We start from the raw sequence: 27,018 nt of genomic DNA, 5'->3' as shown, positions 1-27,018 counted from the left end.
GTGAGAGGGGTCTGAGAAGACAAAATCAACCAATTGATAAGTATTTATGAAATGATTTCTATGCTACGTGCTGAGATAAGATACCAGACTTTTCTATGCCTGGAATGATCTTCCTCTTCCACTCCTAGCTGCCGACCTCCTTGGCTTCCCTTAAATTCCAGCTACAATCCCAATAAGGGTGGATGGGGTGTTCAGGGAGGACTAGCACCTCTGGGGTGAGCCCTTTTCAGGACTGCTCATGTACCCTTGGTATGTACCTGATTCACCGAGAGGCCTGTGGCTTCGGGAAGCTGTAGCATGCGCAGCAGCCACACCCTGGTAATCCATCTCTGCAGATGGGCTAACTCAGGTTGATGGTAACTGACAGGCCTCGAACCTGATGGTGAGTTAGGGGTATATCTACTCCAAGTATCTGAAGACTTTCTCCTGGTGGAATGGATGGATGAGAACCATTTGTTTCAACAGCCTGAAGCAGGTGCTGTGGAGCACTCAGAGCTTGGTCAGGCATTGAAGATGCCAAGACCACTGCATCCTGGCCTTGACTTTTGTCCTGCCATTGGACTTAGGTGACTTGAAAGAGAGGGTGAGGCTGACAACTTTGTGCAGCTGTGCCTCACTTAAACCCAATTCACTCACGAGTCAAGATGTCACCCGTGATGTCACTGGCTCTTTTCGAAAACAAAAGTTAAACAACAATCTCTTCTTTATGGGAAGCCTTCCCCAGCCCCTCTTATTTCCAGTGCCTTCCCTCCATTAATTATTTCCTATTTATCCTGTGTATAGCTTGCTTTGTATATATCTGTTTACATGTTGTCTCCCTCAACAGATTGTAAGCTTCTTGAAGGGAGGGAATGTCTTTTGCCTTTTTTTGGTATCCCCAGAGTGTAGCATAGTACCTGGCACACAGTAAGCACTCAATAAATGTTGATTGAATTGAATTGAAGAAAAAAAGTTCCCTCCCTCAAGGAGCTTACATTCCAATGGGAGGAGCTGAAAAGGGAGAAATGTCGTGGCAGGCCCTGGGTACTTCCTAAAAATGGAGGTTTTGGGGGGAATCTCACCAATGGGAACAGGGAGCCTACAGGGTCATAGAAAGATCTTCCAGGGTGAGAAGGCAAGCTGAGGCATGGTAGTAAAGTCAAGAGAGTCAGGAGGAGAGCTTTCTAGCAGTATCAAAACAAAAAATGGATTCCAATTCCAAATCAGAGGACTTGCATTCAAATCCCAATTCTGCTCCTTAATGGACTAAATAAACCCTAAATAAACTAAATAAGCCCTTCAAACTCTAAATCTAGAATCTTTTAAGTCCTAATATGAACAATATATTCACAGAAGCAATCTAATTCTGAATGTGTACCGCCCAGGCAGCCTTCAGCTCTAGAGCTGGAAGGGACCTCAAAGAGCATCTAATCCAATTCTTCATTTTACAGAGAAGAAAACGGAGGGTCAGAGAGATGAAATTATTTGCCCAAGGTCGAACAGGTAGTAGGTGGCAGGGCCAGGATTCAAGCCCAAGTTCCTGGACTCCATTCAGCCAAATCGATAAAAATGCCATCTGCCGCGGCCACCCCAGCCCTCCAGCCTCTTTGTCCTCTATGATCCGGCCACATTTGAGCGGTACTATATACCCAGAACTTTGTAGGGAGGAGGTGGCGGGGGAGGGTGGGGAAGGGGCCATCCTGGATGGCACGGCGGAAAATGCCCGGGGTCATTACCCCTGCCCCCACTTATTCCCAGAGAGCCGATGGGCAAATCACAGGGGGCAGGTTTAATTTCACCGTCTCGGAAATCAGCAAGGAATGCCCTGAGAGGCTCCTGAAATCCACTGATAATCCAGTCCCTTATCCCTCCTATTTCTCCCCCACTCGATTTTCCCCCCAGCAGGACGAATTCTCCTTTAGCAGTTCCCTCCCTCCCTCCCTTTCTCTTCGGCTGCTCTCCATCTCCCTCCGCTCCCCACCCCGCCCCCCCTTCCTTCCACCCGCTCCTCCTTCCCCAGCCGCCGGCTATTTGAGCTCCAAGGATATGTGATCTCTGGATAGCACCGGGCGCGCTGGCACATAGACGGACGCACACACGGAAACACACACGCGCACACACAGCCACACAGCCCACGCGCCGCGCACACAGGGGCGCACGCACACACAGAGGCGCACGCACACATAGAGAAGCGCACAGAGCCAGTGCGCTCCCTTGGCAGAGGCCAGATGTTCCTCTCCTAACCTAGAGACAGCCGCCCTGGCCTTGGAGCGGGCCGGGATCTCCCGGAGCCCCCCAAGGAACCCTGGGCCAGGATGGGGCCGCCGCCGGGCTCCCCGCCGTCCCTGCTGCCCGCCGCCGCCCTCTGCCTCCTTTCCTGCCTCCTGTCTGCGCCCCGGAGCCACGCGTGCCCCGCGGGCTGTGTGTGCGCGGACTCCCACACAGTGGACTGCCGGGCCCGAGGGCTGCCCAGCGTGCCGAGCGCCTTCCCCCTGGACGTGCGGAAGCTGCTGGTGGCTGACAACCGCATCGAGGCCATCCCGGCCGACTTCTTCATCTTCTACGGAGACCTGGTGTACCTGGACTTCAGGAACAACTCTCTGAGCTCGCTGCAGGAGGGCGCCTTCAGCGGCTCCGCCAAGCTCATCTTCCTCGACCTGAGCTACAACAACCTGACCGAGCTGGGCGCCGGCACCTTTCGCTCGGCCGGGAAGCTGCTCAAGCTCAGCCTGGCCAACAACCGCCTGGCTGGCGTGGACGAGGCCGCCTTCGAGAGCCTGGAGTCTCTCCAGGTGCTGGAGCTCAATGATAACGACCTCCGGAGCCTCAACGTGGCCGCTCTGGCCGCCCTGCCCTCCCTGCGGACCCTGCGCCTGGACGGCAACCCGTGGCTCTGCGACTGCGAGTTTGCCCAGCTCTTCTCCTGGCTCCAGGAGAACGCGTCCAAGCTGCCCAAGGGTGAGCGAGGCACTGGGACGGTCGGGTGGGGGGTGGGGGGGAAGGCACAGGGGCGCTCGGCGGAGAGGGAACCAGGGGTGCCGGGTATGGTGGGGCCGCTGAGATCTGCACAGGAGATCCAACTGAAGCCAAGACAGCCGGCATTTCTGAAGTGACCTGGCCTCCTGGCCGCCTTGCTGCTCCTCACCAGACACCCTTCATCTCCCGACTCTGGGCATTTTCTCAGGCACGCTCTCCCTCCTTGTCTTTGCGTCCTGGCTTCCTTCAAGTCTCAATCAACCCACCCCTTCCTCCAGTCCCCTTTTTCTTAATGCCTTCTCTTCAATATTATTTCCCATTTCTCCTGCACAGAGAGAGCTTCTTTGTACATAGTTGTTAGCATGTTGTCGGGCCCCTTAGCGAACTCCTTGAGAGCAAAGAGACCATCATTTGTCTCTCCTTGTATCCCCACCGCTTAGCCGGATGCCTGGCACGTAGTAGGATCTTAATACATGGCTGTCGACTGACTACCTACTATGTACCAGGCATTGTAGCTGCTATAGCTGCCCTTCTAACTCTATATTCCCATGGGACTGTCGCTGAGATTACAGGGAAACAGACTTCCTTTGTAAGGGAGCCGGGCAGCATCTGCCAGGTGATGAGGAACCTTGGTTACTAAGAAGCTCCCTGGGAGAGGAACATGGTGCCAGAGAAGGAGCACTGGGTTTGAGTCTCAGGATTCAAGCTATGTGACCTTATGCAAAGTGCTTCCAGGCTCTGGGCCTCAGTTTCCTCATCTGTCAGATGATCCCTGTTGTTGTTCAATCATGTCTGATTCTTTGGGACCCCATTTGGGGTTTTTGTGGCAAAGATGCTAGAGGGGTTTGCTGTTTCCTTCTCCAGCTCATTTTACAGATGTGGACACAAAGGTCAAGTGACTTGCCCAGGGTCACGCAGGCAGATTTGAACTTGGGGAGATGAGTCTTCCCGACTCCAGGCCGGGCACTGTGCCACCTAGCTGCCCCTAAATGATCCCCTGGGTGCTTTAGAGCTCTGCAGATGTCTAGATGATCCCCAAGGTCCAGGTCTGAATCCTGTGATGATGTGAACCCAGGCCAGGACTCCGGTGAGGAGTACCCACAGCTAGGAAGCTCTGGTTTTCCCCCTCTGACCTTCCTCCTGCTGCCTAGTGAGGACAGTGCACCCAGCAGGTGCTCAATCAATGGCCTTTCTTTCTTCCCACCTTCCTTCTCTCCTACTGAGAGCTAGTATAATAGTAGAGGGGGTTGAGTGCTGGTCCAGGAGTCAGGATGACCTGGGTTCAAATCTGGCCTCTGATATCACAAGTGAGTTATTTCACCCCACACGGCTAAAATCACAACTCCTTGCCCTACGGACAAAGGTGATACAGAGAAAATCAAGTAGTCCCTTCCCTTACAAAATGTAGTCTGCTGGGGAAGATAGACCGTAGGTACAAGCAACTACACTATAGGAAAGAGCATGAAGATGTGAACCAGCTGCTGAGGCAGTGAAGCACAGTGGGGAGGGCACTAAAGCTGGGATCAGGAAGCCCTGGGTTCAGATCCCACCTCTGACTCTTAGCTGGGACAATGGGTAAGTTGCTTCCCTTCTGAGCCTCAGGCAGCTCTAAAGCCTTAACTAAATTACAGACTGACCGTCCTGTACAGACAGAATCATATCCATGACATATTAGTATATTGTAAAGAGTCCAGAGCCTAGAGAGGTCTCATAATAATCATTCCAATTCAAATGGCCCTTTAAGGTTTCCCTGACTGGGAGGTGGGCAGCACAGTGATTGGGGAGCAGATGGCACTGAGGTCTTTCATCACAAGTTCTGTTCCAGACAGATGCAACAGTATCCACTGACTTCCGATTGTAGCTGTTCCATTGTTTTCAGAAATGTCCAACTCTCTGGGACCCCACTTGGGGGGTTTTCTTGGCAAAGATACTGGAGTGGTTTGCCATTTCATTCTCCAGCTCATTTTTCAGATGAGAAAACTGAGGCAAACAGGGTCACACAACTAGTAAGTATCTGAGGCCAGATTTGAACTCTAGAAGATGAGTCTTCCTGACCCCAGGCCCAGAATTCTATCTACTACACCACCTTGCTGCACTCTGACTTCCAGCATAATACATAACAACAAAGGCTGCAGCACAGGCTTGGGGAGCATGGTTCAGTGGTCAGAGAGAGCTAAGTCAGAACCAATGTAACATCCTGACCCTTCCCCAAGCTTCGAGGTCCTTCTCCATCTGTTCTTCCACTCCCAAGTATCACCCTTTCTCCTTCTCTGGTTGCTACAAGGACAGCAAGATACATAAGCCAAACCACTCTGATGTGGAGGAACGTTTCTCTTCCAGTTGTGTAAGCCATCGCCTTGACTTTATATGCTCACTACCATAGACTTTCTCAAACATTGTGCCATATGTATTTCAAAGGCCACATATTGATTTATCTACAAATTAGACTTGGCATTCGAAGCTCCTCACAACCTGACCCCCAACTTACTTCCAGACCTATTCCACATTTCTCCCCTTCACAAACTCTCCAATCCTCCCATATTACTGTTCCTCACAAATGATACTCAGGTGCCTAGCTCTGGACACAGGCTATCATCATCTCCCTTCTGCTTGCCCTCTCCTCCTACCTCCAAGAGTCCCCAGTTTCTTTGAGATTCAGTCAGTTGTCACCTTGTACATAAGACTTTTCCTGGTTCCCCCACCCCTCCCTGCTGCTTGACCCCAGCTGCCAGTGCCCTCCCTTGCCTTGCTTCTATTTTGTGTACCCCTAGGTGGCATGGTGTTAGAGCACCAGGCCTGGACACAAATCTAGCCTTGGACACTGTCTGCCTGAGCAAGTCACTTCACCCTGTTTGCCTCGGTTTCCCCATCTGTCAAATGAGCTGGAGAAGGAAATGGCAAACTGCTCCAGTGTCTTTGCCAAGAAAACCCCTAATGGGGTCACGAAGAGTCGGACATGACCAAACTATATATCTGTATGTGTTTATCTCCCTCAGAAGACCCATAATATTTTTGCTTACATTCATTTATTGACTCTATCAATCAATCTATCTATTTATTGGCCTTGGTGTTATCTTACAGCAACCATTTTGGAGGTGTGGAAGGTGAAGCCCAGAGATGTAATGACATAGCCAAAGTCACACAGAAAGCCAGGGGCAGACCCAGATGTCCAGATGCGTAGCCTTCTCTGTGGTTTGGACTGGCCATTCCTGTCCCTGGTGTTCTAGGCTGTTGTCATTCTCATAGTCCAGACAGCATGAGGAGATAGAGATCTGTCCTGGAAGCCAGGAAAATCTGGGCTGAGGGCCTGCCTCTGGGACGTAGAGTGTCACATCACTGTGTGGCCCTGGGCAAGCCTCTGAGGGCTCAAGGCCGCTCTGTAGGAACAGAAGTTTCTGAGAAGTTGCTGCCCTTCATTGGTAGATGAAATTTCCTCATCTGGGAGAACCTCAACCAGTAAATAACAGGTCCACGCTCTCTCTCCAATCCCTATCTCCTCTCATTCTCACTTGAATCACTCAGCGTCAGGTTCAATTGCCTGGAGCCCCATTCCATGGGGAAAGATCCTGGCCACCTAAAGAGGTGCTCTGTAATACTGGGGAAGCTAATATGGGTGGGGGGAAAGGAAGGGAGGAAACCATTTTGGGACTCCTGGGGGATCTGGGCTGCATATATGCTCCTCCTAGAAGTGAGTCTAAGTAAATGGGGAAAGGTGCCATCTTAGCTATTAAAATGGGGCCAAAGGAGAATAGAGAGTTCTGTCCTGGTGACCTTGATGGCTCCCATTGTGTTTATTTGTCTGCCAGGTAAGATTCCCTGTGCAGTCACCCATCTGATATGGCGCTCCTAGCCCAGGAGAATGAACAAAGGAGAAAGGGAAAGAGGAGAAATCTATGCTGATGATTTTCCGTCCAATTCTTGGCCTAGGGAATGCCTTGATGAGGGCAGTGGGGCCTGTGCTTGCCTCATTGGCCCTTTCCTGGAGCAGTGAAACAAACCCTGGCCTGGGGAGCAGAGGGGCCTGGGGGCCGGCCCTAGTCTCTGGCATTAACTTTGGGACTGCCTTTGGGCTGTAGCTCCCTCCTCAGGAAAGAGAGGGGTGGGCTTAGTGATTGATTTCTAAGGTTCCTTCTAAGCCCAGCTCTCTGATGATAGATGGGACAATGGGGACCCTGGGAGCTAGGACTCCTGGCCATAGTCTCAGCTCCCCCCCCCCGCCCCTCCCTGCCGCCACCCCGTCCATGCCCTATCTCTTTCCTAGCTAGTATTGATCTCTATTCCATACCATTCTGGGGAGCCGTGTGGGTCAATGAAGAAAAGGTACCAGCGTTGGCATCTAGGGACTTGAGCTTGATTCTCATGGTACAGTGAATAGAGCCCTGAAGAGCTGAATTCAAATCCTGCCTCGCATTTAGTTTGTTACCTTACACAAGTCACTAACCCTCTCTCAGATCCAGTTTCCTCATTTGTAAAATGGGATGATAATAGCACTTACCTTTCAGGGGTTACTGTGAAGATCCAATGAGATCATTTATGTAAAACGCTTTTCAAACTTTAGAGCAGGTTTGCACGACCTGTGGCCCGCAGGTGCCTAAGGATTTCGGGTGGCCCATGAAAAACGTAAAGGAAAAGTCTACATTCTTCGAGGGCCACCCGAAATCCTTTGGTGGGCCACAGGTTATGCAGGCCTGCTTTAGAGTGTTAGAGAAATCTGAAAACCAGTCTTGGAGGCAGGAAGTCCCACTTCTAACATACACTGTGTAACCTTGGATGGGTCATTTCCTTCTCAATGCCCCAAGCAACTCTCTAAAGACTAAGTCTGAGAGAAAGTGCTCAGCATTGATGGAGGGAGTTTCCTCACCAGAAGTTCCCTGCACTCAGGAAATCATCAGTCTTGGCTGAAAAAAAAAGTGAAATATTGGTGGGTGATTATTAATACCTGTGGGACCTTGGATAAAACACTTAAACTCTCCAGGACTTGGTTCAGGGGTGGGGAACCACATGTAGCCTTCTAGGTCCTCAAGTGTGGCCCTTTGACTGAATCCAAATTTCACAGAACAAATCCTTTTATTAAGGACCAAGTGTTGGTCTTTTCATCTCTGAAATGAGAATGGTAGAGACTAAATGACCTCTGAGGTCCCCTCCTGCTCAAAACTTATTATCTTAATAGCTAAGATGGCACCTAAGTGTGATTTCATCAGATTTGCTAAGCCTGGTAGAAAGTGCCTCTCCGGCCGGGGGCCCTGAGCCATTTCTGAGTCTCCTTCCCTCTCTCCCACCCATCATGACTTTTTAATTGAATGTGACTATTCCATGCACACCTCCCCCACCCCATCCCAGACTGCCCCTTCTGCCCTGGGGCCAGAGCTCATCCTGTCTGCCAGCTCAGCTGAAAGCAGGTGGTGTGGGCGCCTCCTTCTGCTGGGCACACATACCACTTATCTGTGGCTGCTGTGGATACCCAGCCTTTGCCTTTCCAGACAAAAGAGAAATGTCATCTGGTCCTCCCTTCCCCCTCCCCCACATCCAATGGGGAGGAGCTGTCCATTCGAGTCTAGGACCAGCTCTGTCCTATCCCTCTCCTTGTTAAAAATGTCCTTTCCCAAGCTTTGACTTCCTGTGAACTGCTTCCTGCAGAAAACTCCTCATCTTGAGATGCAACACACACACACACACACACACACACACACACACAGAGGCAGCACTTTAAAAAAAAATTCCTCATTGGGACAACTAAGTATTGCAGTGGATAGAGCACCAGCTCTAGAGTCAGGAGGACCTGAGTTCAAATCCAACCTCAGACACTTACTAGCTGTGTGACCCTGGGCAAGTCACTTCACACTGCTTGCCTTCCCCCACCAAAATTCCTCTTTGACCTTATTATACTTAGAGAGAATTCCATTGATGTGGTCCCTACCCTCCCTGGTGTTTGCATTCTAAAATTTGTCCAAATGTACTCATGATCTTATTGGTAGAACCAAGACTAGAACCAGGACTAAAAAGGATATTTGCTACCTGTGAAAGAAAATCATGGCCCTCTCTCTGCCTATAGAATGACAAGCTGAAAAGAACACTGTCTTTATGGTCTGAGGGCCTGGGTTTGAGTGTGAACCATGCCTCTTACTCTTTGCATGATGTCCTAGGGCAAGACTCCCTCCTCATCTGGGTCTCGTTTTCCTCCCTTGTAAAAGGAGGGGCTGGATTCAAACATTCCCGAAGTCCCTTCTAGCTTTGACCTTATGAGCCTGTGATACCCAACTCTGGGTATAGTATGTTGGAAACAGTATTGACCCGAATTCACAAGACTTGAGTTCAAATTCTGCCTCTACCTCTGACTGGCTATGTGATTAGGTTAGAAGTTTTATCGATTTAGGCCCCAAGGAAACGTAGAGTCTGTTTGGTCACAGAGATCATAGATCTGGAGCGGGAAGGGCTGGTTAGTCCAACTCTCTCATTTTACAGATGAGGAAACTGAGGCAAATTATTCAAGGTCGCACAGGTGATAAGTAGAAGTGGCATTGAACTGAGTCAACATCTGCTGCCCTTTGCACTGTGCCTGGCAGGGCAGGTGGATTCACATCCTGAGGCCTTGGCTTCTCAGCTGTAACATGAAGAGTCTGGAGGCTCCTTCTAGCTGGAGATTCTTGAAGTTGGACTGTGTTGACTTGAAGGAGGAGCAGTGAGAGTCTCCAGCTGCCTCTGGAATCGGGGCTTCCAAAGATGGCTGTGGCTGGCACTGGTTTTCTATCCTTTCTTCCCAGTTTTCTCCATCTTCTCAGCAAAAGGGAAAACCTCTACGTTTAGGAATCCTGGTTTGTTGCTTTGGAGTGAATAGTGTTTCGATGATGTTGGCAAACTTACCCAATTAGCATGGGTCACATGGGGCCTAGCACATGTATAAAAGCAAAGGAATGTGCAGGTCCTAGGGTTGGAGATAGCCTTCTTCAGCTCCCTAGCGACTTCAGTGTGGAGAGATCACAGTGCATAATAATGAGAGTTGGGAAACAGCCTTGGGCCAGCTTGGTTGATTTGGTTGGAGGGTTAGGGGGAAGGGGCAGAAGCTGAGCTGGCAGCTTATTCCTATGGGGACACTGGACCTGAGTGGGACCCTTTTCAGTGGTGATTCTGGAGAGGCCCTGGCTCAGAGATGGAGAGCTGGAAGGGAACTCCAAGGTCATCTAGTCTAGGTCCTCATTCTACAGGAGAGGGAACTGAGGCAAAGAGAGCCTATGTGGCTTACCCAGGGAAATGAGGTGGTAAGCAGAAGAAATAGCATTAGAACTCAGGTCCTTTGACCCCAAAGTCACATTGACATACTATCATGAAAAGAGTGCTGAATTTGGGTTCAAATCCCAGCTTGGCTACTTGTTAGCAGTGTGACATTAGACAAGATGTCTAGCCTCTTCAGGATGTGATGTCCTCATCAGTAAAATGGCCCAAGAAGATGAGACAGGTAGACAGAGATGGAGGCAGATCTCATATATGCCAAAATAGTTATAACAGCATTTATGTGTGTGTGCGTGTGTGTGTATGTGAGAGAGAGAGAGAGAGAGAGAGTGAGAGAGAGAGTGAGATAGAGATAGTGTGAGAGAGAGAGAGAGAGAGAGAAGGAGAGAGAGAGCGAGCACACAAAGAACCAGAAACAAAGTGGACAAAGGCAATATGGTAGACTAGGATCCAGGAAGACTTGGGTTCAGATCCTGGTACTGATACTTACCAACAGTGTGGCCCTGGACAAGATACTCCCCCTCTCTGGGCCTCAGTTTCCTTATCTATAAAATGGAAATGTTGGTCCCTTCCAGCTATAAATCTATGATCTATTGGTTGATGGGTGTGCATCGATTGAAGGATGGTTAAACAAAATGTGGCATGTATATGTAATGGAATATTACTGTTTGCAACCCATTACATCCCATCCTAAGATCTGTGCTTTCATGGACCAGGTTTCATCTTAGGGGTATCCCCCAATCCCTATCTCTTTGTCTTATCCCCCCGGTTGCCTCTGGGAAATTTCAAAATAAAAGTTTTGTCTGAATCTCTACTGATGTGAATAAAAGGGTTCTCGGCTTCCATATGGGCACTTGAGCTAACGATCCATAGCGGCAGTGGCACGTATGCTGGTGAATGTTTAATACCAGCTCTCGGAAAAGATGTCTGCAAACCACACTTTCAAGTTTAATCTTCAATATTAACATTTTCTCCATCACTTCATCAAGTCTAGAAAATCAACAAAGCAGCAAATCAAACCCGGCTTGTAGCACCTGCTGATTTCTGAGGTGCGAAGGCTCACACTGAAAATGTAACAGTTGGCTCTTGGGAGCCATTTTGAGCTCACTGCAACACAGCCCTGAATATGGGGTACAGGACAGTCATTATTTTCCTCTGCAGAGAGACAAAACATGCATAAAGACTTGGATAAACTCACAAACAATTGACATAATTCCTCCTTTTTGGTAAATCCCACTTTGCACATATATTCCTAAAGAATGTTATACAGAGCCCTAAACATATTACTTACCATGCAGTTTGAACTAAAGAGAATGGTTCCCTGACATTCACTTTAGGAATACATACAAGCCTCAAGCCTTAGAGCACGACCATGAAGTTTTGGACTAAAGGAGAACAAAGTTGGTCTTGCTAGAGTGACAACCCCCTTCCTGTTGAACTCACACTGTCTAACTTGTGGCAGTAGCAGAGGGCGAAGTCTAGGCCTTCTACTCCACTGTGTCTTGCCTTAGTCCTTTGACTTTTGTTGGGGAGTGGAGGCATCAGCCTTCCTGTGAGGCTGATGGGACCCACAAACTTTACCTCCTCTCTCTAAAAGGCTGGATCCCTTGAACTCTCTAGAAGGTCATTATTGATCAGAACATCCCCTCTTCTGTCTAGAAGGCTGGGTCCTAAGGGTCTCCAGGGACTCATCATTGTCCAGGAATTCCCCCTTCTCTATGCAGGGAGCTTGGGTTTTGATAACATTTCCCACTGCCCCAGAAGGCTGTGGCAAAAGGATCTCTCTTTGCTTGGAGACATCAATAAAACTTAAAATTTTTATATTTTAAAATATAAACAAAATAAAATGAAGGCATTGGACTAGACAATCTCTAAAAGTTCCTTCCAAGGCCAGGTCTTAAGATCCTATAGCTTCAATCAATCAGTAAGCATTTATTAAGCTCTTACTGTATACCAGACACAATGCTGGGCTTTGGGGATACAAAGACAAAAAATGAAACATTCCTAACCTTAAGAATCTTTCTTTCTATTAGAAGTAGCAATATGTATTAATAATGATGGTAATGATAATTACGATGATATAATTCATTATAACAACTTTTATGTAACATTTTAAGGTTTGCAAAGTACTTTCCATGTATTATTTCATTTAATCCTTTTTTTTTAGATCAGACCTATGATTTTATCAATGCAGGAAATTCTCAGCAAGGTGCTTCCTTTAACAATATCGATCTGCAATTTATAGTGACAATACTTCTTTACAATGTATAGTAATAATACTAAATATTTATATAAGACCTATCTCATTTAATTCTAAAGACAATCCTGAGATTTAGGGGCTATTATTCCCATTTTATAGGTGAGGTAACTGAGACTGAGAGTGATTAAGTGACTTGCCTAAGGTCACACAGCTTGCAAATATCTAGGCAGAATTGGAGCTCAGGTCTTTCTAACTCCAAGCCTGGGATTCTATTCACAGCATCACCTAGGTGCCTCACACTTATGTTCAAAGATAGCTGTAAATAAAATATAAAGAAGGCAATTTTAGAGTTGGGGCAGCTAGTAGCTAAGCGTCAAGGGGAGTCAGAAAAGATCTCATGTCCTTCAGTTTCTTCCAAGGAGCCTGGGCAAATGCCCCGGATGCCAGAGCATCCAGAGGCTTGAGCTATTGCTATTTGCTTCCCTCTGGGGAAAGGGACCCCAGATTGGCACACTCACCTAGGCAGAAGCCCCAGAAGCCCCTGAAGAAATCCTCCTTCTCGTACATTTCCACAAATCCTTTTGCCAAAGCCAAACACTCTTAGAAGGCTGTTTGGAAAGTATGAGAAACAAGGACTGTGTTTATATTGGCAAAGTCAAGTGTATTCTTTGACCCTTTCTTTGGCCCACTTTTGCTTATCTGGAGTCATGGAGGAAGGCGCCAGCAGCACCATGGGGAGCTCCCGGAATTCCCTTCTGTCAGAGGGCTGCTCTAGGATCGCCACTTCTTGACAGAGGTTGGGTGAGGTCTCTGTTGCTATTTTCAATCTCTCTTAGACCTTCTTTGCAGCTCTCTGAGCATCTGCTTGTATTCTAACAGCTAATGCATTTTTAATGTGACTCTTAATTACAGCTGGTTTCTGTGGTGTATTCTTTCCCTTCCTGGTTCTTCCTTCAGTCTGTTTGTAATAGCCTCGCCTATGTTATCTCAGAGATCCTGTCCTGAGATTTGTCCTGTCCCTCTGGAGGGACAACTGGAGATGTTACTCATTTCTGAAGAGACCGTAGAGGTCATCAGTGATTTCAGAGCTAGAAGGGATTCAAGGATCAACGATCCTGGACCTGAACGGTCCCCATCCCCATGACTAGAATGAACTCCTCCCTCATTTCATTTAGATCTGTTCATGGGATCATGCTTCCAGAGCTGGAAGTGACCTCAGAGGACATTTAGTTCAACCCCCTTCATTTTACAGAGAAGAATGCTGAGGCCCAGAGTGGCTAAGTGACTTGTCCAAGGTCACAGAGGTGGTATTAGAGTTCATATTGTCCTTTTCCCACTTCTTTCCATTCCTGCCTCTTAACATCCCTTGCTTTCTTCAAGGCTTAGCTCCTGCCCCACTCCCTCCCCTATGACATTAGTGTTCTTTCAGGGGAGTCTGTGAACTTGGATGGGAAAGATTCCATCTTTGTTTTCACCAGCTTCCAACTTCAATTTAGTATTTCTTTCAATTATTTAAAAAAAATCTTATTCTGAGAAGAAGCCCACGGACTTCCTTGCACTGCCCAAGGGGCCCCTGGCACCAAAAGAATTTAAGACCCCCTGATCTAGATCACTCCATACCCAAAAAGTATCCTCTCCACTATGTGTATGTATTGTCTTTCCCAATAGAATGCAAGTTCTCTGAGGGCAGGTACTGCTTTGTTTTTGTCTTTATGACCCCAGGGTCTAGTAAAATGCCTGGGCTTAGTGGGAGCTTATTAGTTCAGTGTAAAGAGCACAGGGCCTGGAGCCAGGAACACCTGAGTTCAAATCCATCCTCAGACACTTACTAGCTATGTGACTCTGGGCAAGTCACTTCACCCTGTTTGCCTCAGTTTCCTCATCTGTCAAATGAGCTGGAGAAAGAAATGGCAAACTATTCCATTATCTTTACCAAGAAAACCCCAAATGGGGTCACAAAGAGTCAGACATAACTGAACAACAACATTGATTGATGCAGCATTCTAGACAGGTGGTCATCTGGTTCCCCAACATTTGTTTAGAGTGGGTCTTCCTGAGAACACCATACTCATAGGGTTTGAGATTTAGACCTGGAAGAAGCCTTAGAAATTACTTAGTCTTGAGGTGTCCAACTAAGTACTTGCAGACCACCCAAAACTCCCTAGTACTGCCTAAAACAAATTACAATGTAATTGGGAACTATTTAACAAAAATAAAGTACAAAAAAGATAATGTTAATTTGTGATTTTCTAAATTAATCTAAGGATCTGTCTCTATTTAAATTTGACACCATTGGTCTAGTCTAACCCCTCATTTTACAGATGAAGAAACAGAAGTCCAAGAAGTTTATGAAACTTAGGCCCATACAAGTTTTATTATATGTATCGGATGGCATTGTAGTGTGCTATAGGAAATGGTTAAAGGGACAGTTTCAGAGAAAACTGGGAAGACTTATATGAACTAATGCAGGGTGAAGTGAGCAGACCCAGGAGAACAATTTATACAAGACAACAATATTGTAAAGTCAGCTTTGAAAGACTTGGGAACTCTGATCAAAGAAATGACCAATCACAATTCTAGAGGATTCAAGTTGAAACATGTCAGCCACCTCCTAACAGAGAGGTGATAGATTCAGAGGGCAAACAAGCTTTCTTTTTCTTTTTTGAAATGGCCAATGCGTGGATTTCTTTTGCTTGACTCTACATGTTTGTAACAGGGATTTTGTTTTTCTTTCTTTCTCAGTTTGGGGATTGAGGGAGGCAGGGAGAGAATGAGGATCTAAAAGTAAAATTAAAATTTCATTTAAAAAAGGAATCCTAGAAGGGATAGAAAGGATCTTAGAGATTATCTAATCTAAATGCATTTTATAGATGAGGAAACTGAGACCTGGAGAGAGATTCAGTGACTTGCCCAAGGTTGCACAGTAAATAGCGGAGTGAAGATTTGAATGCTAGGTCCTCCTACTCTAAACCTACCACTCTTCACTAATTAGAACATAAGCTCCCTGAGGGCAGGAACTGTCCTTTTGCTTGTATTTGTATCCTCAGCGCTGAGCATAAGTGCCTGGAACAAACTAAGTGCTTAATGAATGCCTGTTGCTTTCCCTTGCCATTTTGCTGACACAAAGGAAAACGATGTAGCTTAATTTGTTTCACCTAATTCCAGGTGATTAGCCAACTTCTGACATTGCCCTGGGTCATTGTTCTTTTCAAATATTGGTGAATGTTGAGGCAGCCTTGGATCCCTTTTGGCTACACCAGGAATTGAGTTTTAGTGAAATAACAGTTTGTTGTTGTTGAGTCTGTGACCCTATTTGGGGTTTTCTTGGCAGAGATACAGGAGTGGTTTGCCATTTCCTTCTCCAGCTCATTTTTCAAATGAGGAAACTGAGGCAAACACTTCCCCAGGCTCACACAGCTACTAAGTGTCTGAGGCTAGATTTGAACTCAGGAAAGTGAGTCTTATCTGATCTGTGCACTCTGGCACCACCTAGCTGCCCTTGACGTAATAACACCTATATTATAACATGTCTGCTCAGCATGTACATTTTTATATGCACATGCTCCGACAGGTCAATTCTCTCCCCTTGAAAATAAACGATAATATGTAGTTAAAAGAAAGGACTCATTGTTTAATGGACAGAAGGCCAGTCTCAGAATCAGGAAGACCTGGGTTCAAGTTCTGCCTCTGAAATGTACTGTGGGCAGGTCACTTATCCTCTCAATGACCCAAGACAACTGTCTCAATTGAAGGTGACAGATTAGAGGCTGATCTGCATCAGAGGAGTGTGTTTCCACATGGAAAGTTCACCACATTGATGAAATCACATGCCTAACCACCACCTCCTTCCCCATTTATTCTTGTTGTTGCAAAACCAGATGTGACGAATTGAGCTTCTCTTCTGTCTTTGAACAGCAGTATTCTAAAGGGCTGCTATGATATAAATAGGGAAGCTAGGTGGTACAGTGGCTAGAGTGCCAGGCCTGGAGTCAGGAGGACTCAACTTCCTGAGTTCAAACCCCCACCTCAGACACTCACTAGTTATGTGACCCTGGGCAAGTCACTTGACCCTGTTTGTCTCAGTTTCCTCATCTGTCATATGATGGAGAAGGAAATGGCAAACCACTCCAGCATCTTTACCAAGAAAGCCCCAAATGGGGTCACAGAGTCAGACACGATTGAAAAATGACTAAAAGACAACGATATAGCTAGCATTGGCTACCATTGCACTTGGTGCGTGATGGCTGGTGCCATGCTACAGTAGATATCTCTAGGATTGCTTTCCAAAGTTAGGGGATGACAGTAGACTCTAGGTTTAAGGCTATGCCTTCTCCATGGCAAGAGTTAGGGATATGGAACAGATATCCCACCTACCATTGGGTCTGCTTATATTTCCTCTCTTTTAGAGGTAATAAGTTCCATTAGTTTATTATCACAGAATTATAGAATTACAGGGTTGGAAGGGCCTTTAATGGCTTAACATCTTAACATCATTAACATCTTAAGCTCAACAGTTCTAAAACAGACCTTCCCTAGTACTGTGATGGGTATCATCGTCTTCCCAGTCACTCAGGTTCGCAACCTAGGTGTCATCCTTGATATTCCTTTCTCTTACCCTCCCCCATTTCCAATTAGTTGTCAAGTTCTGTTATTTTTTTTTTTTGGTGAGGCACTTGGGGTCAAGTGACTTGCCCAGGATCACACAGCTAGTAAGTGTCAAGTGTCTGAGGCCAAATTTGAACTCAGGTCTTCCTGATTTCAGGGCCAGTACTCTATCTATGCCACCTAACTGCTCCCTGTTGGTTTTTCATAGCATCTCTAGTGTATGTCCCCTTCTCTTCTCTAACACTGCCACCGCCTTGGTATAGGCTCTTATCACCTCCTTCCTGTATTATTGCAGTAGCTTGCTGGATGGTCTCCCTGCCACAAGTCTCTCTCGACTACAATCCATCCTCCACTCAACAGTCCTGATCGTTTCACATCTTCTCCCTCTCTCCTGCATTCAATACACTCCAATGGCTCCTATTGTCTCCAGGATGAAATGTAGAATTCTCTGTTTGGCTTCAGAGCCCTTCAGAGCCTGGCACCTTCTACCTTTCCAGTCTCATTACAGCTTACTTCTCTCCGTGGACTCCATAATCCAATGATAATCCTTGCTATTCCTCAAACAAGATGCTCCATCTCTCAGCTCTGGACATTTTCTCTCGCTAGTCCCCATGCTTAGAATTCTCTTCTTCCTCATCTCCACCTCTTGACTTTCATGGCTTCTTTCTACAAGAAGTCTCTCCCAGTTCCCCTTAATTTTAGGGCCTACCCTCTCAGATCATCCCAATTTATCTTGTATGTATCTTGTGTGTACTTAGTTCTTTGCATGTTGTCACCTTTATTAGAATATGAGTCCTTTGAGAGCAGAAACTACTTTTTTATTTTGGGGGAGGGTCTTTTTGTCTTTTTTGTATCCTCAGCGCTTAGCACAATGCCTGGCATATGGTGGTCATTTAATAAATACTTAGGTGACTGACTGTTGAAGCCAGCTCCTACCTGAGAAAAAATCATCACTACACAGTAACTGACAAATAGTCAGCCAACATTTGCTTGAAGACCTCCAATGAGAGACAACCCACCCAGTCCACTGGTCCCATCACTTCTTGGCAAACAGAGGGAGAAGAAATGGAAGTAGTGTCTGATTTTATATCCTTAGGCTCAAAGATCACTGCAGACAGTGACTGCAGCCATGAAATTAAAGGACTCTAGCTCCTTGAAAGGAAAGCTATGGCAAATCTGGACAGCATACTAAAAAGGACAGACATCACCTTGCCAACAAAGGTCCATATAGTCAAAACTATAGTTTTTTCCAGTAGCAATGTATAATTTTGTGGCCCAGGTGAAAAAGGGTGAGGTCCTGATCAAGGGCAGGTGAAGTGGAAGGGGAGGGGAGGGACCAGATGTGATAAATGTTTCAAACGGAGAATTGACAAGATTTGGCAAATGCTGATGCAGGTGGGGTGACCTAAAATAAGAAATCAAGGATGATTCCCAGATTGTACGCCTGAGCAATGCAGAGAGAGGATGGTGGCATAATCAATTGGAACAGACAAGAGAAATTTTGGGAGAAAGATGGTGAATTCATTTTGGCTATGTTGAGTTCAAGGTGCTGGCAATCACACTGTCCAGGTGAAGGTATTCAGCATGCATATAGAGATAAAGGAATGGAGCTGAGAGGAGAGATTGGGGTTGGATTATAGACTTGGGAACCATATGAATGGAAGTGATCATTGAACCCATGGTGGGAGATGAGATCACCAAGGCAGAGAATGCCAAAAAGGCAGAGAAGAGGACTAAGAGAACATCTGTGTTTAAGGAATGAGAAAAGGATTGAGATAGAGCAAAAGAGACTGAGAAGGATCCATCAGAGAGCTAGGAGGACCACAGATTTAGACCTGAGAGTATGATATCATAAAAACCAAGGAAGGAGGGGGTATCCAGAAGAATGGATTGTTAAGAGCTGCTGACAAGTCCTGGAGGATGAAGACAAGAAACCAGCCATTGGATCTAGCAATAAAACCATTAGCTCCTGGAGAGAGCATTTTAGTAGAGTGGTGTAGTGATAGAAGCCAGATTAGAAGGATTTGAGGATTGAGGGGGTGATGAGAAAGAGGAAGCAGCAGGTGTAGACGCCTCTCACTCCAACTTTAGCAGTGAAGAGGAGGAGAGATCTAGGGCGAGAGTCTTTCCTAATCTTCCTCTACACTCAATCACATTCCCATGGATCTCCTGCCTAATTTAACTGCATTATTTTGTACAGATATTTACACATACTTATTCACGCGTCTCTCTGATAGACTCAATCAGTTAGTCAAAAAGTGTTTATTGAGTGCTTACTATGTGAAAAAGTAAAAACACTTTTGCCCCAATTTTCTAATAATAGAAGGGAAGCTTCTTGAAGACAAGGAATATTTCATTTTTGTCCCTGTTTCTATTACCTGGCATAATGGCGAATGCTTAATGACTGGTTAATTGGGGACATTGGCTGAAGGAGGATCAAAGGAAGGGTATTTTTTAGGACAGGTATAGGACCTGTTTGGAGGTTGAGTGAAAAGAGCCAGTAAAGGAGGAGAGGTTGAAGATGCATGGGAGAGAAGGAGATGAGGTATGAAGGAGATGGGAAGAAATGGGACTGACGCCATAGGGGAAGGTAAGGAGGAGTGGCTCCTCATACTCTGAGACTGAAAGGAATGAGGAGGAATGTTGGAATTAGGACCTTAGAGATCAGCTAGTCTTACAGATGAGAACACTGAGGCCCAGAGAAGGGAGAGGGACTTGCCCAAGGTCATGGAGATGGTAAGGAGCAGAGTCAGACGTCAAACCTAGATCATCTGACTTTATATCCAGCAGTCTTTCTGTCAGACCACACTTCTCCAATCACCAGACTGAGAAGACAAATAAAGATCCTGAGGGGTCCGGAGGAGGAGTGTTGAGGGAATCATGGGAGATGGCATCCGTCTTCTCAATAGAGGGGGAGCTATGGCCATCTGAAGATGACTGGGAAAGGAGTAGAGTTGGGGACCTGAGGAGAGAACAGAGTTTGAAACTTCCACGGTGGGGAATAGGACAGAATCAGAGAGGAAAGAACAGAAGGATGGCACTCCAGTGGCAGGGGACCAGTGGAGGTTAGAGAGCCAACAGTGATGATACCCAGGTAGTTCCCTTCCATAACAATAGTGGCAGAAGCTACACAGTAATGCATTCCACAGATCAATGGGGCAGGAAAGATGGCTATATCATGATAGTATCTAGTATTTATGGAGCATTTTTAAGGTTTGCAAAGCACTTTACATATATTGTCTCTTTGAACCTCATAAAAACCCTGGGAGGTAGGTCCTCTTATCATCTCCATTTTACAGATGAGAAAGCTGAGACTGACAAAGGTTTAGTGACTTGGGCAAGGTCTCATAGCTAGTAAGTAGACTAATGAGGTATGATTTCTGGGCCATCAAGAAGAGTTCTTTGTAATGTAATACTGGAAAAATCAGTTACTGTTAGGAACCCCTGAGAAACCCCCTAGCTACTGACAAGCACCCCCAGAAAGAATGGACTCAGATCTTTTTGGCATTTAGCAGATATCCCTGGGGCTCCGTGACTCCACCAAGGAATGTCAATAAGATTATCCCACTTAAGGATAACCTGTCAGAATCTTTTGATCAGTCAGGGCCTTTTGTTCCTGTTCTCCCCACCCTGTGACTTGGCTTGTAGGTTCCAGGAGATAATTAACCTCTGTACCCCCATATGTCCTATAAAAGCCACACCTTCACCCCAACACGGGGCCATTTGATCTGGGTAGCATACCCCTAATGGCCGCCGGCTAATAAATTCTCCATTTAAAACTTATACTCTGTGGCGTGTCTCACTCGCTTCTGGTACAACAGTAATGTCTTTGTAAGTGGCTCCATTCTCACAGTTCATACAGTGGAAAGAGTGATAGGTTCACCTGGGATCACATCCTAGCCCTGCCATTCATAGTGCTGTCCGTGTGACCTTGGGCCAGTCATGACCCTTTCATGAGCCATGGTTTCCTCATCTGTAAAATCAAGACATTGCACTAGGTCCCTATGCACTCTAATGCTGGGATCCTTCTCTGACCTTTCTAGGGGTCACTGACTGATTCTGTGACCCCATGCCTTACGACCTGTGTGACCTCTTCCAGTCCCTGTTTTCTCCTTCTATGACATAAGGGAGTTAGGTGAGTTGACCTCGAAGGTCCCTGCCAGTTAGGCCTAAATCATGTGATTTCTCTGGATCATATCACTGGCTAAGTGATAGGAGCTGTTCCTTAGGCAGTGTGCTCAGGCTCGGATTCGAATCCTTTCCTCCTCCCTGCACACCCTAGCGAATGCCAGAGCCCAAGAGTAATTCCCAAAACTCTTGTCCCTTTAATAATCTGGCCTTTTGGACTTAGACCAAAAATAAACTTGGTTTTTTCCTTATACTTACCTGAGTTGTAAGCCCTGGTGTGGCCCTCCAGTAGGATGGAAGCTTCCTGAGGGCAGGGACCACATATGTCATTTTTTTCAACTTTGTATCCCTAGCTTTGAGCTCACATGGTAGGTGCTTTGGTGAATTTATTCACTACATGCTGCACTGAGCTCTGGAGATGCAGAGACAGAAAGGAAACGGTCCCTGCCCTGAATTGGAATGAACTTTACCTTGGCCAAGAGAGACCAAAATAGACTAGGGGCTGTTGAATGCAAAAACAAGTCCTCTCTTGCCTGTAGGGAGGAGGGTCTGGTTTGGGACACAGAGGAGCAAGCGTTGAGCTGATGGGGACCTTTAAAGGAAAGAAGTCTAGGCTTCTCCAATAGAGAAGGAGAAACTGAAGCCCAGAGGGGAGCTAGGGGACTTAGCCAAGGTCATACTGGTGGCAAATAGGATTTCAGGAGTATCGATCCACAGGCTAAAGGGACCTTAGAAACCTCTAGTCCAGCCTCCTCATTTCATAGAGGTATAAACTGAGTTTCAGAGATGTTAAGTGACTTATCACACAGGAAGTGTCAGAGGTGGGATTTGAACCCAGGGCCTCTGATGCCAGAGTCAGTGTTCTGTCTGATGTGTCACCCACTAGGGCTCCATCTGGGGATGTAAACATCGGCACACAGGAATGAAGAAAAGAAGGATGTGAGAGAGGAAGGGAGGAAAGAAGGAAGGAAGGAAGTAGGGAAGGAAGGAAGAGGAAGGAAGGAAGAGGTGGAGGGAGGGAGGAAGGAGGAAAGGAAGAAAGGAGAGGGAGAGAGAAAGGAAGGCAAGAAGGAGGGAAAGAAGAAGGAAAGAAGGAAGGGAAGGAGAGAGGGAGGGGAGGGTGAGAGGAAGGAAGGAGAAAAAGAATGAAGAAAGGAAAGAGGAAGGGTCAGGGGCAGACTAGATTTCAGAACAGACAGGCAGTGACCTAACCATTCATGCATCATCTCCCCTTTGGTGGACAGCTTGGTGGAAGAGATGTAGATTGTTGCTCCTGAATTCTCAGTCCATCCCTCCTCCCAAGCTATGCTAACTTGTGCCTGGGACAACTATCCCCATGTCTTTTCTCTTCATCTTCCCCTTGTTATGATCTAAACCTAAGCAGACATGATGTGTGAGCAGGCAGATGAAGAAAGAAGTAGAAACCTCTTTGCATGTCCCAGGACTCCTTCTGCTCAGGCCCAAGCCCCTGCCTGTGACTGGATCCCCTGCTGGCAGGCAGAGTCTGTTTCTATATATACTGTGCACATCTAGTTCACTTGCAGTCCATCGACATCCAAGACAGCTGACCTTCCATGGCCCTCTTCTGGGAGCCCACACCGCTGGGGCTTTCCAGATGCATTTGTGCCCACTTTGTGACTTGTGGACTGGTACACATCTGCTCCAAGCCTCAGGGAAGCACAGAGCATCAGAGCTGAGAGGGCCTTAGAACACTGTGAGTCAGAACTGAAGAAGGTCTTAGGACACAGAATGTCAGAACTGGTAGAACCCCTAAATGGGATGTCAGAGCTGGGAGGGCCTTTAGAACATAGAATGTCAGAGCTGGGAGGGACTTTAGAACATAGAATGTCAGAGCTGGGAAGGTCTTTAGAGCCCAAAATGTCAGAGCTGGGAGGACCCTTCGAACACAGGATGTTGGAACTAAAATGACCTTTAGAACAGAGGATATCAGAGGTAGGAGGGCCATTAGAACCCGGAATGTTAGAGCTGGAAGAGCCCTTAGAACCCAGAATGTCAGAGCTGGGAAGAGGCTTAGAACACAGGATGTCAGAACTGGGAGGGCTCTTAGAACACAGAATGTCAAAGGTAGGAGGTCCCTTAGAACAGAGAATGTCAGAGCTGGAAAAGAAGTTAGAGTAGAGAAAGTCAGAGCTGGGCTGGACTTGGAGCACAGAAGGTGAAGGAAGGAAAGCCCTCAAACCCATAACATTAGAACTGTAATATCATGGGCCTTCCAACCTCTTCTTCCTTCTTGAGAAAGTGCAGCCGGTGACAGCCTCCAAGGGCCCAGTCCAGGAGGTCAGAGGTGGGGGAGTCTGGTAGGAAGCCTCCTGGATTTGGAATCAGTAGATCTGCCTCTTGTGAGCTGGTGACCCTGAACAAGTCATATGACTTTCTTAAAATTCAGTTTTCCCATTCATAAAATGGGATGATAATACTTCTCTTGTTTAACTCACAGAGCTGTCACGGGGAGCACACTTGGTAAACCTCAGCATGCAGGTTACTTCACTTGTCTGGTGCTTATTTTCTACACCTGTAAAATGAGGGCACTGAAATAAATAAGCTCCAGTATCCTTCCCAGCTCTGACCTTCTGTGTCCTAAGGGACCAATTCTGACCTACAATCTAAGGGTCTTCCAAGCTCTGATATTCTCTGTCCCAAGGGATCTTCCCACTCTGACCTATCTTGGGGGCAGCTAGGTGGCACAGTGACAGCACCTGGAGTTGGGAGAACCTACCTGAGTTCAAATCTAGCCTCAGACACTTACTAGCTGTGTGACCCTGGGCAAGTCACTCAACCTCAGACTGCTCAGCTATAAAAATAGGGAAAATAATAGCCCCTACCTCCCAGGGTTGTTGTGAGGATCAGATGAGATAATAATCATAAAGCACTTAGCACAGTGCCTAGCACAGAGTAAGTGCTATATAAATGTTAATCTCTTTGCCTTCACTTTTGGATTATTCCCTTCTAAGGTCCCTCCCAGCTTCAGCTTTTTGTTTTTAAAATTTTGCTGTTTTTGTCTCGTTTCCTATTTTTTCCCCCAGACCTAGGTAGGAATTTCTGGGCTCTAAGCCAGGGGTGAGGAACCTGCAGCCTTGAGGCCACTGTGGCTCTCTAGGTCCTCAAGTGCAGCCCTTTGACTGCAGGCCGCAGGTTCCCCACCCCTGCCTAAGCAATAGTCCCTGAAGAAGAAGGGAGTGAAGTGAGACTCTCTAAAAAGGGAAGGCCCTCCCTCTGGCCTATGTCCACCGCAGGGGTGTTTCTGCAGTGCTGGGCTGGAGGAAGAAACCTCTGTCTAGGGCTCTCCCCCAAAACACCACCGGCTCTGGAAAGATCATGGACTCATTTAAAACCAGCTCCTGATGTCCTAGGGAGATTAGGATCATTTTTTATTTAAAAAAAAAACATTTATTTTTTGGTGAGTAAATTGCTCTGAGAGTTTCAATGCGAGGCAAAAGCACTCACCCCTAGTAATGAGCTGGTGAGGAGAGTCCAGTGGGCCTTTAGCTATTCTATTCTGGGAATGATTTTCATAACCAACGCCTGCTGAACAATCCCAGACTGAAGAAACAGAGATGGAATCAGTGAACTCTGGAGGGAGGGAGAGTTATTGGGAAGGGGCCAGCAGGATGGATTTAATAATAGGAGAAAATTTAGAAGGAAGTTAATAACCATAAACAACAACATTTAAATAAAAAAGGAAAATAAAAGATAAAACCATGATTACCAAACTGCAGCTTACAAGAAAAAAAAAGGAAGCATTAGCGTCAACAAATATAATGTTTACTGGAGTCAGGAAGACTTGAGTTCAAATGCAGCCTCAGCTACTTACTAGTGAGACCATGGCCGAGTCACTTAGCCATTTTCTGCCTCAGTTTCCTTATTTGTTAAAAATGATGCTAATAATAGCACCTATCACCCAGGGTTGTTGTGAGGATCAAATGAAATAATTATTATGAAGTAAAGTAAAAAAAAAATTATGGTGAAAATTATTATAGTAAAGCACTTAACGCAGTACCTGAAATATAGCAGATGCTGCATAAACTTTATTATAATTATTATAAATTAGGATGGAGGAATTTCAACTCCAACTGCTCCATAATTTACAGCCTAGAGAGGTGCCCCAGGGCAATGGTTAGCTAAGTAACTTGTCTGTGATCATATAGCCTGTATACATCAGAGACAGGACTTGAACCCAGATCTTCCCTACTTAAAGGCCAACTCTTGACAACATCATACTGCCTCTCCTGCATACGTTATAGAATATTGTTTATGTTATTATTTTTAAAGATATATTGATATTTCTTGGTTTTATATTATTTTTCTAGCCTAATATATCCTCCTTTCCCATCCCAGAAAGCCTTCTCTCATAACAAAGCGGGGAAAAAAGCTCTGAAAAACTAATCGACCCAATCTGACATCATTTGCAGTGTTCCACACCCGCAGTCCCCACATTTACAAAGAGAAGAGGGAAATGTCTTCTCATATGAGCTTGTTCAGTATGATTTCACAGACTTTAGTTTGCACCGTCATAGTGTCATTCTTTCCATGGACATTGTTATCGTCTCTGGGTATATGATTTCCCTGGTTCTTCTTCCTTTACTTTGCATAAGTTCATACAAGTCTTCTCTGTATTTATAATTTCTTACAGAACAGTAGCCATACATTCCTATACCGCAAGAGATCTCTACGGCCCTTTCCTTAATGAGCAGTTATCATTCTCTAAAATATAAACAGGATCTACTACATTAAGACCTTAGACTCATGAAGGTGAGCAAGCACAGTCTCTAACAATCCCAATAAAGGTTTTGAGTATAGACCCTGTAATCAGCTGGATGTTTATCTGTTCCACAGGAACTGGCCTAGCTAAGTCGAGAAAGGCTCCTTATCAAACTGGCCCCAGGGGATGAACATTTTAGCCAAAGCACCTCCTAAAGACTGTCCGCTAATTGCAGAGATATCTGTGATCTACAGGGGTAGAGAAAGTACCTCCACCAGAGAAATCACAAGTCCCTGAAAGTATTAAAATGAGTCAGAGGCAAAGTATATATTCAGAGCTGTCACCAGGGTGGGATGACTGGGACTTTGCCCCACACCAATATCTTGGGGAGGAAAACAATTCTTTCCCTTGGCAGCCCTTCCGTCTGCCATCCCTGTGCTTCATGGCCTTCTTCTAGTTTCAGATTACATGACGTGATTGCCCCCTCTCCTTCCCCTAGCCCTGGAACACTACTGTCCCTGCACCCCCCCCCCCCTGCCCTGAGTCCTGTGCCTGGAGGAAAGTCCAGTTGAGGCAGATAATCCAAGATAGCCTCCACTGGTAAGTCTTAGTGTATTTATTTTACTTGTTTTAGGTAGGTTTCCCATCAGCTAAGGTTGTAAAGGTACCTCGGTTATCAACAATAACCTTTTCCCCTATGTTGGTTATACTATATCAAACCATACTGTGCCTTGCTATTTATTCTATGATGTATTTTACTATACTAAATACCATCCAATATCCTACCTCGCCCTACCCTACTCTGTTCCATCCTACCTTATCCTATCCTATCTTATCCTGCCCTACCCTACCCTACCCTATGCTGTCCTATCCTACCCTATTCTACTCTATCCTATCCCATCCTATTCTATTTTATCCTATTCTAACCTGTTCTATCTTATCCTACCCTGATCTGACCTGTCCTGTCCTCACCTACCCCATCCTATTCTATCCCAACCTGTCTTATCCTATCTACTATCCTGTCCTGTCCTGTTATATCCTACTACTGGATTCATATAAAGTCACTGCCAGCTGGTGTTTGGTTTGTAAATTTGAGTCAGCAAACATTTATTAAGTGCTCACAATGTTCAAGGCAGTTGGCTGGTAGCTGGGGCTGCAAAGTCAGAAATGAAACAGCCCCTTT

At 46.2% G+C, this 27,018-nt stretch overlaps 1 protein-coding gene across 1 annotated transcript in view; it reads left to right on the top strand.

Moving 5' to 3' along the window:
• Nucleotides 1–2,090: 2,090 nt before the first annotated feature.
• Nucleotides 2,091–27,018, top strand: part of LRRC38 (leucine rich repeat containing 38) — a 43,020-nt gene continuing 18,092 nt past the window's right edge. Inside the window, exon 1 of the mRNA XM_036742836.1 lies at nt 2,091–2,937. Within this exon, the coding sequence (XP_036598731.1) occupies nt 2,295–2,937 (643 nt within the window). The 5' untranslated portion in view covers nt 2,091–2,294. The remainder of the gene's footprint in view (nt 2,938–27,018) is intronic.

The sequence above is a fragment of the Trichosurus vulpecula genome, chromosome 2 (assembly GCF_011100635.1).
Source record: "Trichosurus vulpecula isolate mTriVul1 chromosome 2, mTriVul1.pri, whole genome shotgun sequence".
Lineage (NCBI taxonomy): Eukaryota > Metazoa > Chordata > Mammalia > Diprotodontia > Phalangeridae > Trichosurus > Trichosurus vulpecula.
The sequence above is the reverse complement of the archived record's forward strand: the minus strand, read 5'-3'. Positions and strand labels throughout refer to the sequence as shown.